Source organism: Corvus kubaryi, unplaced genomic scaffold (genome assembly GCF_017639235.1).
Source record: "Corvus kubaryi isolate FWS band 111438036 unplaced genomic scaffold, C.kubaryi_AGA036_p1.0 split1-65, whole genome shotgun sequence".
In the NCBI taxonomy this organism is placed as follows: domain Eukaryota; kingdom Metazoa; phylum Chordata; class Aves; order Passeriformes; family Corvidae; genus Corvus; species Corvus kubaryi.
Genome location: NW_024582080.1, coordinates 7534894 through 7547925, shown reverse-complemented (window position 1 = coordinate 7547925; position 13032 = coordinate 7534894). Strand labels below are relative to the sequence as shown.

Genomic DNA, 13032 nt, shown 5'->3' with positions numbered 1-13032 from the left:
ATTGTACATGAAGATTTCATAGTTCTGTAGTTTGAACTGAGAGAGTGAGAAAACTCTTTACTTGCCTTATCCTTAAGGATTTAAAAAGCTTCTTGAAATATTTTATTTTTAGGTATTTCCAAACTACCACATCTACCATCCAGCTGCACCTCATGTTGCTTACATGCAGCCAAAAGCAAATGCACCTTCATTCTTCATGGCAGATGAGCTCAGACAGGTAAGATGATAGAGAATTTAAAGGAAAATTGCATATCTTGGCAAAAAATAGAAAATTGCTAGTGGTAGAAGAGAAATAGACACTTGCAATCCGTGCAGTCAGTTTTCCTTGTGGAGAATTTGAAAAATCAAATCTTGTAATAGGTAGAGTACAACAGCGGGTGCAGGTGAGTTACAACACATATGACTGCAATCTAATCTGCATGCCATGATTTACTATTCAGCTGAGCACTATTACTGATGTATTTTTTTGGTGTGCATGGGTTTATTTTTGTAGCATTCTTTTAAGCTGCAATACTACTCAGTTTTGAAGTCTCCCACTGAAATGAAAGTGTATGCAGGTGTTAGTTGAAGAGCTGTTCTCAGGACTCATCATCTCAAGGCTGGCTGGGAGTGTTACTTACTTCAGCTTTACTGTAGAAGGTGCCTTTGTCAATGCCAGTTATAGCAAATGTCTTCTGAAGCTCCTTCCAGAATTTAGGTATTTCATCATGCAAATTTTCAAGCTAGTGGTCTTCTGACCCTCTCTGCCCTGGACACTTGTAGCGATTCTTATTTTAGTACAGGTAGCTAGTGCTTCAAAGACAGTGTTCTCAAGTTATCAAAAATGATGAGCTGAATTATAATGTTCAAAACTTGACTTAATTTTTCCTTTAGGAACTCATCAACAGACACTTAATAACGATGGCCCAGATTGATCAGGCTGATATTCCTGGTAAGTGTTTCTTATGAATCTAAACAGTGATCATGTTTTTCTGCAACCATGCACATTCATCAATATTAATAACATCTTGCAAAAAATGCTACCTGTTTTTAATTTTTCATAAAGCTTTAATCATCAGCCTGGGCTGTGGATAACCAAATGCAAGGTGTTTTAGAAATATGAATTACTTTTTCTCTCTTCTATTCTAATTTTCTTCTGTTTTGAAACTCCTTAATGGTTAGGAATATTTCAAATTGCTGAGAAAGGAAAAATCATTAAGGCAGTAAAGCATTGTGAAGAACAGTTTTATATTACTCTGTAGATATTAGGTACTTCTTTAAATGATGCATGTATTTTTCAAAGGTTGTATGTAAACTAGCAAAGCAGTGTGTTTTGAAGTGAATTGGCTGGAATACCAGTGAAGGCTTTTGTACTAGTTGTCAGGCTAAAGAACCATATACTATTTAATGTGATTTGGCTTTTGGGCAATTTACATTACTCAGCTTGATTTAAATAGTTTTTGGTTGCAGTATCTTTACTTCCTAAATGTGTGCATGTATGATAACAATGCAGTTAAAAAAATGCAGTTTAGTATTTTAATCCAGAAGTGCAAGGGTAGTCTCGTAATCTGATTTGTAAACCTTTACCATTTCTCTCTCGTTTTCTAAACCAGTATATTAAAACATATATGACTGATACTTGCTTTTTTTTTCCTGATGAAAATGGGGTTCTTGCTATGGTATGAAGTCTACATGGAAATTGGTGCTTATTAATGAATCAGTGTACGAAAAGCACCAAAGAAATGTCATTCATAAGTGTGAATTGCTAAGGTAAATGAGGAAATGGCAGATGGAGCTGTGTATCTATTCTGTTGATTTTATTTGGTGTAACTGTTTTTCTGAAGACAATTATTTTAATTCTGTGAGATCACTTCTAGGAACCTACCAGTATGTTGGTATTAAAACAAAAATAGTGAATTTTAACTTCACATGCATCTAAAAGACGGTCGAGATAATTTACGTGTTTGTGAAAGTCATTTTAGTTTTCTCTGCTGCTCAGTAACTTTCTCAAGGTCAGCTGAGACCTAATGTGTTTCTGTGTCTAAACTGATTATAGCAGTTCCTGCGGAAGTGGACAGCTACCACAGTCTCTTTCCTTTGGAACCACTGCCACCACCCAATCGGATACAGAAAACGAGCAACTTTGGGTACATTACATCGTGCTATAAAGCCGTAAATAGTAAAGATGACCTGCCATATTGCCTTCGGAGGATACATGGTGAGAAAAATTGAGTTGTCTCAGTAGGATGAGCATTCCTAAGCATAGCAGTCATATTTGAATGTCTGGTTGTTTCTCAGCAGTTTCAGATGAAATGTTAAAGTAGAAAATTCTCATCCTAAACATTATACTTTAAACCGTGGGTTTAATTTCTTCCCTAGGTTTTCGTCTTGTTAACACAAAGTGCATGGTATTGGTTGACATGTGGAAAAAGATTCAGCACTCAAATATAGTAACTTTGCGTGAAGTGTTTACCACTAAAGCTTTTGGAGAACATTGTAAGTTTTTCTTTTTTCTTTCCCTCTGCCCTTCCTCCCCTCCCCCCAGCTGATGTGTTGATACTTTTTTCAAATGCGCTTGAGTTAATAAGTGTCACCTGTTTCTATTTTTAAGCTCTTGTGTTTGCATATGATTTTCATGCTGGAGGAGAGACTATGATGAGCAGACACTTCAATGACCCTAGTGCTGATTCCTATTTCACAAAACGGAAATGGGGTAAGGAAACTACACTATCATGTAATACTTCTGTACGCTGTTTCCAATACTTCAGCAGTAAACATCTGGTCAGAATTAGTTGTTCAGCCTAATTTCTTGGCTAATCAGTTCTGTCATATCATAAGCTGATTGATATGAGAGAACTCTTCTTCACCTCCTATTTGTAAAATTTTTTTAGATTAACAAACAAGTATAAAATTGATGTCAGTGTGTAAGGCTCTTTGAAAGAAAAATAAAATGGAACAAAATTGGGAGCCAGGAGCTCTGGTGTCCTTATTGCAGGTCTGTCACCAGGTAACACCTAACATTTAATGGCAATGATTCCAAAACTCAAAAGATATGCCAATTTGATGCTTGCTGTTTAGGTGTCCTACCTTTCTATTTTTTTCCTCACTAGGTATTTTGAGGAGTGATTAGACAGTATTTTATTTGATGGTTTGAAATGTGAAGTGCTAGTTAAGAAACGGATTGAAATATCCGGATATTCTTTTCAGACACTAACGTCCTATCTTAGGTCTGATTTTTTTTTTTTTTTTTTTTTTTAAGTCATGTTTATACTATAGCTTCAATGGAGTTACTAAAACTGCATCAACATTGATAAAGCCTGTCACAGCGTGGTCTGTGGCTCAGCAAGTAGCCCAGTAGAGCTCATATGCTTGTGGCTAAAACCACTTCCTCTCCAGAACAGTCTGCTCAATCATTCTTCCTGTTAGGACCGGTTCATGACCCCTGCAGTCTTGCAAACTGCAGTCAGGTGTTGTCTGGAATACAACAGTGCCATGCTGAGAAAGAGAGGTGGTAACGAATGGAGTCCCAGAGAGACTTAGGGTAGAAAGGTACCCTGTAGAGCTTCTTTGGACCAACTTCCTGCTTGATGCAGGACCAGCCCTGAAATTAGATCCAGCACTAGGGATGACCAGAGGACTGTGACATGGCCTAGGTTTTTTTTTAATTAGAGGACATTTTCCCTAAATGTCTTTAGGCTGCCAGCATATGAAGAGAAACAGAAGCTAAGGTTTTTTTTCTTTCTTGTGCCTTTGGAAATTAGAGCTGTTAGCTGTGAATTCAAACTGTTTCAAAGGTTGAGCTGTAAAACTTTACTTGGCTATCTTTTACATCACAGTATATTGGTTTGGTAGTGTGTGAATACATTCAAAGACTTGAAGATAAACTTAGATACATTCAAAGACTTGTGGATACTGTATATACTGCATAATTCTCACTGACTTTGCACTGAGCTGCCCAGTATAAGTGGAGATGGAATTTGATTTCCACCACTGATTTTGGTGGTAATATCTCAGACAGAAGAAACCCTAGTTTGATGTGTCATATCCTTTGGCAAATCAGAGTGCAATTACAGATTCAATGAGCCTGATGTGGAACTAATTTGGTGAGATGAAACTGGAAGATCTACTGCCAGGTTAATGACTGTTACATGCAGGGCTAGACTTCTGAGCGTTTCCCAGTCACAGTTTTCAATTTCCATGTAAATCAGTCCTTGTTATGTTTTTGTATCTCTCTAGAGAATCGTAGAAGAATGATGTCTGTTCTAGATAAAATAATAGAAGTTACAGTAAAATTCTTGGGAACACGTTCTTCTGTCACACTGGAAAATAATTAAGTTTTGGCTCTATAAAGGGCAGTCATGTCTCATTAATCTATCAAAGTTCTTTAAAGGAAGATCCAGTAGATAAAACCTTGGGGTTTTCAATGAAGTTCAACAGAGTCCTTAAAAGAACCTAAGTAATCATATGGCAGAGAAGGTTCTCAGGTTAATGCCTGGTTAGAATATTGGAAACAGAGTGAACAGTGAAGATCACTGACTGACAGGTCTCACAAGATGATGTCCTGGGAGTTGTATTTTTTAACACATTCACTTGTTTGCACTGAAGACAAATAGTCTGTCAAAGTTTGCTGGTAATACCAGATTATTTGGATTGTTAAAAACAAAGGCCAGTTGTGATTGATTGCAGAAGGATTTTACAAGACTGGAACTTCTACCAATAATATAGCAGGTGATGTAATGTAAACCAATGTGATCAAAGAAAAAATGTAACTCTAGCTTTAAATATACAGTGATGGTCTCTGCTGTGACTGTTGCCACTCAGTAATAGGTCTGGGACCATAGTTAAGTAGATTGAGGAGAATACTTTTCTCTTGCTGAATAGCTATAAATAGGAAAGAGATTGATGTAGCTTATTAAGAAAGAGCAATGAAATGGAAGACATTGTATTCAAGATGTGTGCCTGATAGACTCCTGTCTGTAGTTGTGGTCCTCCTCATGTATTTTGAAGGGTGTAAAAGAGCAGCAAAGAAGCTGAGAAGAGATGACAGGGATGATCAAAGGCATGGAACAGCTGGATGAACAACAGCAAAGTGGAATAGTGCTTTTCATGCTTCTAAAGATGTAAAGGGATAGAATGGGGTTAAAAATGACTGGAATGTAGTAGGTGTCTGAAAAATCATCTGGAATAAAGAAGAAATGAATAAAAATAGTTTGTTATTTCTTCCAGCCTAATACTAAGGACTGACCAATGAAACTAGACAAGTAGCAAATTCAAAACCTGTGTAAAGATAATTAAGCCATGGAACTTTCACAGATTATTGTGGGCATTTGCCTAGGTTCAAGGGGGAAGTGGGCTTACTCCTGGAGGAGAAATATTTGGGGACTGCAAAGACATGGTATCTACCTCTGAGCTGCAAATCACTGGAGGCTAATGGAATATTCTGCTTGTTTGTTTATACACTTCAGTATTCATTGCAAGCTGATTTTAGTGTATGTGTGTTTGAAACAGGCTCATGGGCTATCTGGACCCTTTATTTGGCCTATTTCAACTTTCTTTTATAGGCAGGAATAATCTGGGAAGTTGGAAGTAGGGCATCAACGTCTGTTCAAAGTATTATTTAATTAAAATGAGCTGTCACAACAGAATTTACAGGGATATTTAGGGAAGATAACTGTCTCCTAACTATGACAATTATTACCTGATCTTTCAATCTTTTTATTAGATAAATTAGGGGAAAAGTCACGCGAATTCCCAAATTTTGCCAAATCTTTCTGCACATCTTTGCTTTGGCCTTTCTTTTTTTTTTTTTTTTGATAACTGCTGCTTTCTAGTCTGTTTCTCAGTAGAAGGAGCAATTTAAGAGAGAAAAATAAGATTGCATACCTATAACTTGATTTCTCAGAATTGCCTGCCTTCATGGATCCTTTCTCCATCCCCTCACAGAGTTTCTTGGCCGTCTGCCTGCCTAGAGGAGACTCCCAAGAGAAGCAGGGGAATGGATGGAAGTTGGGTACTCTGCAGCATGAGGCCCAGATTAGTACAATTGCTTTTAAAGATTTTAGGAGGCACAACACTGTGAACCTGATCAGTGATCTCAGAGAATTTGATTTCAGGTATGCAACCTTATTTATGTTGAACGCTTCAGTTGGCAACATGAGACCTTCATAGTTAAAAGATGAGGATTATGGTTTACATGGCTGTCTTGCATGTCACTGGTGTCAATGTGGTCAGTCTTGGGTGTTTTCTTGCTGTGTTATTTACAGACCCTGTTACAGAACTACCTTGGTAGAGATTTGGTATGGGGGAGAAAAATAGCAGCTTACATTTATTTTTATACTGTAAACTAATGTCTCTAACTTCTGGATGCGGTAGAATTTGTTGCTTGTGTTCTTTATTCAATAATACCTCCTCTTCCTTCAGGTGATACAGTGTGATAATCTAACATTGTTCTGGCGTATTTTACTAAATTTGCACAAGTTTTAAAATCACAAATCTGAATTTTCATTTAATTGCTACTCAAAGTACATTTATTTGAAAAGTTTCTTTTTATTTTATTCTCACTTCTTATATTTCTTCAAAACATTTCTTCATACTTTAAGCATTAAATCTGTTGTTCTGGAACTTTTTGGTTTTATTCCACCTTTCTGATATTTCTTATAGCTTCAGATTATAGTACGCATTAGTGCATTTATCTCTGCAGAAATTACGTTCTCTTTGCATTAGCAAGTTAACTCAAAAGTACTGAAATGCTGCTCTTAACAGTTCAATAATTGAATGGTAAACCGAATTCTGAATGTATGTGCTTTAAAACTTAACTGCTGGAAAATCATGGCAAATTATCAGTGACTATTGACAGCTGCCAGAAAGGTTTGTCCTGATGAGTTTTTGTGGTTAGCAGAGATAAGCATGCCTTTGATATGTCCTTTGGTCTGCTTTTAAACACTCTGAGTAATTAAAAGTTAGTGTACGTGCTGGTAGTAGGAGTTTTCAGCAGCAGTGTCTCTGCTCTTCAGCAAACAAATACTTTCTGATGAAGATAAATACAGTCCGGGAAAATTGCTTTCCTTTTGACACAGTAGTATGTAATGCACAAAAATGGACTTCATTGCTGACTTTACAATTTTTGCATCCCCACGCGCTGAATGTTTTTTCGTAAGATATCCCTTCCATTGAAAAAGAAATAAGTTGTGTGATGACTAGATGAATAGTGTGTGATGAGGAGTAAGAATATATGAATATTGAAAGTCAGCATGATGTTTTTGAAGACGAAATACATGACTAATAATTATCCTAAAGTACCTTTGCCAAAAGCTGCAACTTTTTCAGCATAAGTTCAAATTTTCAGTAGCTTCAGAATTTTTACAAAATATACTGCTGCACTCTAGTAGTTCAGAACCTTGTATATTGAAGACTGGGAAATGTAAAACCAAACCCCAGGTTCCCCTGAAGGAGAAATGAAGGCTACTGCATTTGCCTTGTTTTCAGTACTTTAACTTAAGGAACACCAAGTGAACACTGAACAATTCTCAGTTCTAAATATAAAGACTGATTTACAAGCCTGAGGGGTTCAGTTTAGTAAATGGCTAAATCGTTTATTGGGCCTTTTTTTTTTTTCCTTCATAACTGTGTGAGAATTGCCGGTTCTTAGCATGCTTTCTGACAGTGTTCCTGATGATATGAAACAGGTTCTAGTGCTGGTGTTCCCAGGTCTTACTTTCCACCCCAGGACTCTTCCTGGATCTATAATTGCTCTGGAGAACAGAATTTCATTTGAATGCTTTTTTAGCAAGCAAAAACCTAATGTACACATGCACACTGGTGCAAAGGGTAAATTTTTTTGTTCTGTTGTGATCAGCATACCACAGAACTTAAAAATAACTGTCAGCATTTTTATTTATGTTTATCCCAATGTGGCAAGGAAAAATAATGGATAACCTGTTTTTGAAACAGCAGGTTTTATATTTTTAATCTTTTCCATTAGTGTCTGTGTTCTACATCTCAGATGAAATTATTGGGAGAGGTGAGTCTACCCTGCAGTAGGTAAGAAGAACACAGTCTGAAATTTTGCTTCTTGTAGCCATGGATTCAGCCTGTAGTGGGAAGCCTTTGCAAATCAGCCATGGAATCTCTTAATATACCACTTTTTTAAGTAATACTCTGATCATTTTGGTAACATTTACTTATATTCTTGTGATGTTTTTCATTGTGTTCAGCACTGTTTGGAAAGCTTTCTAGCTGTGGGTTCTTCCTGAAGAGCAAGCTTTTGGGTTTCATCTCCTTGGGTCCTTGCTCAGGTGCTGTCTGTGGCAGGTCTGATGGGCCTCTTGAGACATACATTATAGTCAGCATTGCAGCAGATTGAGCTGCTTTTATTCGGGCTTATTCTGAACAGAAGGATACATAAGAAGGCATTTCAAAGCTGCTTCTTCCCATGTTTTAGCTTGTACGTTTAGTGTATGTGAATGTGGGGTGCAGCCAGCTGGTGTGAAAGCAGCAGCCTAGATTTGGCTGTAGCCTCAAGTTAGTTTTTCCAGTAGTAAAATAACATTGCTTGAGATTTTCTGATAGATGAGGAGAAGCTATGTTCACCTCGCTCTTTCAGTGTATATTGGATATTCTCTTGGTTACATTGCCTTAATTTGAAAATCAAAGGGCAGGTGCTGTTATGCGTGCAGAAAAATAGCTCCCAAGTTTTGCCTTTTCTCTCTCTTTGGAATATTATAGCAACATTTCTATTCTGGACTTCCTGCATACACATGTAACTGTCTTACAGTATCCATGTGCATCCCTGTTAACCCTACTACTCACATTGCCGTTCCCCAAATATAAAGTGCATTCTACAGCAAGTAGTAAAGAGAGAGAGTCTCAACTAATACGTGATGTTATATCTCCTCAGTCATTTTATACTCTAATTTTTGTCATGCTGAAGAAGAGAATTATGAGGGAAAAAGCTTGTTACATGAGACTTTTGGTATGCTGGTTTTGTGGGAAGTGATTTGTATAATGATTCATTAGGAGGCCAGAAAAAACAAACAATATCTCATTATATTCAGCTTTCAGTAGACATGCTGGGCTTACTGCTTTTTAAAGGAGTCAGTGTCTTGATCTTCATAATCTAAACCAAAGCACCTTAAACCTTTGGGAAGGGAACTAAAATTTAAAAATGGACTAAGCAAAGCTCAGAAATGAAAGCTGGTTAACATTCCCATTTACTGCCCGGAGTCAGTAAAATTTCCAAGTAAGAAGTTATCAGTAATGTGTTCCATTTCTTTTCACTGTGCATATATTTTGTGTGTGCATACACATGCAAGCATATACACGCTTACTTTGATCAAATGCACAGATGTTGATATGGCCCTGTAGGAAAGGGGAAAAGAAAACCCCCCAAAAAACAACAAAAAAAACCAAAACAACCCAAAACCCCCACCCCCCCCCTCCAAAAAAAGAAAGAATTGTTTAGAGAAGAGTGCAATCAGTTTACAGCCAAACTGAATCAGATGCTAACGTGATTTTACTTAATACTGATGATATTACTGGTCTCAGAATTAGCAAAATCAGTACTTAGGCAACCTCTTGAAATGTCTGTTGTGGTTTGTAAAATTGAGGTGTACTCTGATGTCTTACTCTGGATGTATTTTTTTTCTCCTGCTTCAACTTTGTTTGCCTTGCACAATGGCAGCTTCTTTGAGTTACACACATCATACTAAAAATAACTTTTGTTATTTATATCTTCATTTTTTGATCTGTGACTCAGCATTACTCAAACTGTTTGCAATGTAGAATCTGTGTGTGTTTGCAAAGATTGAGTTTTACTTTTGAAAAGAGATCTACAAATCCTTTTGGAAGGGGAGCAATGCATTGCTTTCCTATGACCCATGGAATAGGGGTTATGCAGTGATGACGTGTCAGGGAGCTGTGTCACAGCAGAACATACGTGAAGTTGTGTTCAAAGATGTTTAGCCACCAAATCTTTGTCTGATTTGCCCATGTAATTTGAAATTAGCTTGTTATTTTTTTTCTTATTAGATGATAGAAAATGTTTAATTGGAAAGCCTACCTGCAATAAAGGAGGTAAAATGGGATCTGTTGCAGCTATTCCAGTGCATACTCTGTCTCAGGATACTGGTGTTCTTACTTCTGAAGTACCAGCATATTTTGATGTACTATCCACTTTGAGCAATTTCCAACCAGTGCTAACTCTAAACTTAAAAAATCAGCATCATTTCCCTGAATATGAGTGAAAATAATAATGCCTAGTGAATTCTCAACGTTTTCAGAAAACCACAACTGAAACTAACCAACAAAGAAAAATCTACTCCCAAACTCACCTTTAAAGCACAATAGATGTGTCTTTCAAGGACTATTAAGAGTTAAATGAAGTGAATATGTGAGTTAATTGTATAATTCAAGATGCTGTCATTTGCTTTTTTGCACAGCAGCCTTCTATTGATGCTTACAATGTTTTGGTTCTAGGTCAGCATGATGGCCCTCTGCCACGGCAGCACGCGGGATTGCTTCCAGAGTCTTTGATATGGGCATATATTGTGCAGCTCAGCTCTGCCTTACGGACCATTCACACAGCAGGACTGGCGTGCAGAGTTATGGATCCAACGAAGATTCTGGTAACAGGCAAAACAAGGTAATGAAAGCATTCACTCTCACTGTGTTACTGTGCTCTGTGTTCATGGCAGCTGCTGACTGTGCACCTGATACATAAATAGCTACTAAGTGCTCTTAGTAGAGTAGCACTCTACTAAGAGTAGCACTCTACTACAGTAGTAGCACTGAACTGGCATGAGGAGTGTGCTAAAGCTTGGAATTCTGGTTTTTTAAAGGTCTTAAAACATACTTTGGGAAGAGTTATGCATTATCTTCAAACTACAGATCAGACCCACTACTGTCAGTTCAGAAATTTATTGATTTATTTGTAAACTGAATACTGTCTGTGCATCTTATCAAATAGTAAAATCAGTCTTTCTGATGCATAAATAATTTGCTAAGTACTGATGGCTTTTATCATATCAAACCATTCAATGAATGCTAGAGGAAAAATGGAGTAACCAATAAAGTTTAATGGCAATTCGTCGCTTTCTCTTCTTGTTCCTAAAGGTTACGAGTTAATTGCGTTGGAATCTTTGATGTTTTGACATTTGACAACAGTCAAAATAATCCACTGGCATTAATGGCTCAGTTTCAGGTAAGACAACACTGTCACGGTTAGGTTGGTGGCTTGGCAAAGGGACTGTTGCAAACCAGTATGATTCTTTTTGGAAGACAAGTACTTTAACTAAACTGTAGTCCAGTGTTACCTATCTGTAAATAACTGTATTTTTTCATTTCTGATTTGATCTTGGTTCTGCCATACACTATTCAAATTTGCTTGTAATTTAGAAATGTGAATACTCACTTTGATATCTTCTGCTTCTAAAATTTCACAAGCTCACCAAACAGGTTGAAATTTAGTATTTAACAAACTTAAGTGAGAAACAATTGGAAATAGAAATTTCTAAACTAAGGAGAAAAAAAATCTTACATTTAGTGTTAGAGATAAAAGATAATTATTCAGTAATAGTTTTTGCTCTGTCTTTTGTGATTTTTAGCATAAATAACTGTGTTGAATACCTGTTCAGAGAGGAGTAAGATCTTTCAATTAACTGCGTTTAGGCCCTCTCCTCATGCCTAAAAGATTCTAGTGTATCTTTATTTTGGGCTCCTAGTTTTTCCGTGCTCTCCTGGTGTTCTCTGAAGCGTGGACTCTGCATAATTCCTGAATTAAGAAGAACCCCTTTAGACTTAACAAAAACTGTTCCACAGTCATCTGGAGCATCACTGTGTACAGGAGTGCCTCTTTCCCTAACTTCCCCTCAGGGTAAAGTACATTACTTCAGCAGTGATCACATACCCTGTCTGTACTGGGAGTGAAAGACTACAGTAGGGAGTTGGATTTAATTTATTTTCATTAATTGAGCTTATATAACACTGTGAGAACTGCTTATTCACAGTCTTCAAGTAATAACTGAAATGTTTGAACTTTGGCCAGCAGAAACTAGCTTGTTGGAGACCATGTCCTAGAACATAACTTTTTTTTTTTATGATACAGTAAAGCAGTTTTCAGTGTACTTTGAGGAGTACACCAAAGGATTTCAGGCTCCCACACACACACCCACACACACACACCCAGCTACATATCAGTGGGCTTTTGGTAATAATTCAGTGGAAAACAGTTGAGAGAAGATGAAAATACATATAAGTAAGGGATTTCATGCCTAAAAATGTAATGAGATTTTTTTCATCTAAGTACTTCTTCTCTATTTTAATTGCAGCTTGGAAAGGGATTCTCCTGAGATATTATGACATTCAAGTAAAGCAAAATGTTTAAAATACTTGGAGATACAAATCTAAAAATACTTGCAGGTACACAAATCTGTCAAAAGCACTTAGCACCATAGCTGACTTGCTTGATAATGCCTAGTTTTGTTTAGGGGGAATGGCTTTTCATGTTTTATACCTTGTTAATATTCAAATTGTTTAGGTTGCACCACTAAACCAGAAAAGAAGTACTCTTAAATACTTTGTTTGGAAGATCTAAGCTGCAGTTAGTAAATACAGTATGGCATTTTCTTTTGTTGCTTTTTCTAGAAGGGCTAGGCTTTCACTGCCCGTTTTCTTCCTTCAGAGATGCCAGACCGAGTTCATTCCTTGAAATTCAGGAGTTGTTTCTCATGCTCTACCTTTGTTTGCCCATGCCAGATACAATTACCAAGTAACAGCTGCTGTTTGTCCTTTTTCCTCTCGATCCATGACCCAGTTCCTGAATTCCTCTGGGACTCCTGTGACTGTTAAAAACATAGGTTATCTCTTGGTTTACTGCCCAGCTAATATGCATTTCCTTGTTGTTGTCTTCAATGGAGAAAGGTATGTTTGTTAGGATTTGCCATTTTCTGGCTATTTCCCGTGATTAATATATAGAGAGAGATTTTGGCCAAAACAGTGAGGCGCTATGTAAAAGGAATGCAATTGTTCTTTACAATCTGTGTTAAACACCTTAATCTC

General features: G+C 37.0%; 1 protein-coding gene across 7 annotated transcripts in view; it reads left to right on the top strand.

Annotated features, from left to right (window-relative positions):
* The window catches only part of PAN3 (poly(A) specific ribonuclease subunit PAN3), a 96934-nt gene that overhangs the window by 51317 nt on the left and 32585 nt on the right, over positions 1-13032 (top strand). For 6 of the 7 annotated variants that reach the window (XM_042014181.1, XM_042014186.1, XM_042014185.1 and 3 more), the window contains 7 exons: positions 113-217; positions 874-931; positions 2036-2197; positions 2359-2475; positions 2591-2692; positions 10453-10618; positions 11089-11176. In XM_042014181.1, coding sequence (XP_041870115.1) covers positions 113-217; positions 874-931; positions 2036-2197; positions 2359-2475; positions 2591-2692; positions 10453-10618; positions 11089-11176 — 798 coding nt within the window. The remainder of the gene's footprint in view (positions 1-112; positions 218-873; positions 932-2035; positions 2198-2358; positions 2476-2590; positions 2693-10452; positions 10619-11088; positions 11177-13032) is intronic. The other variant, XM_042014179.1, reaches the window with a different exon arrangement.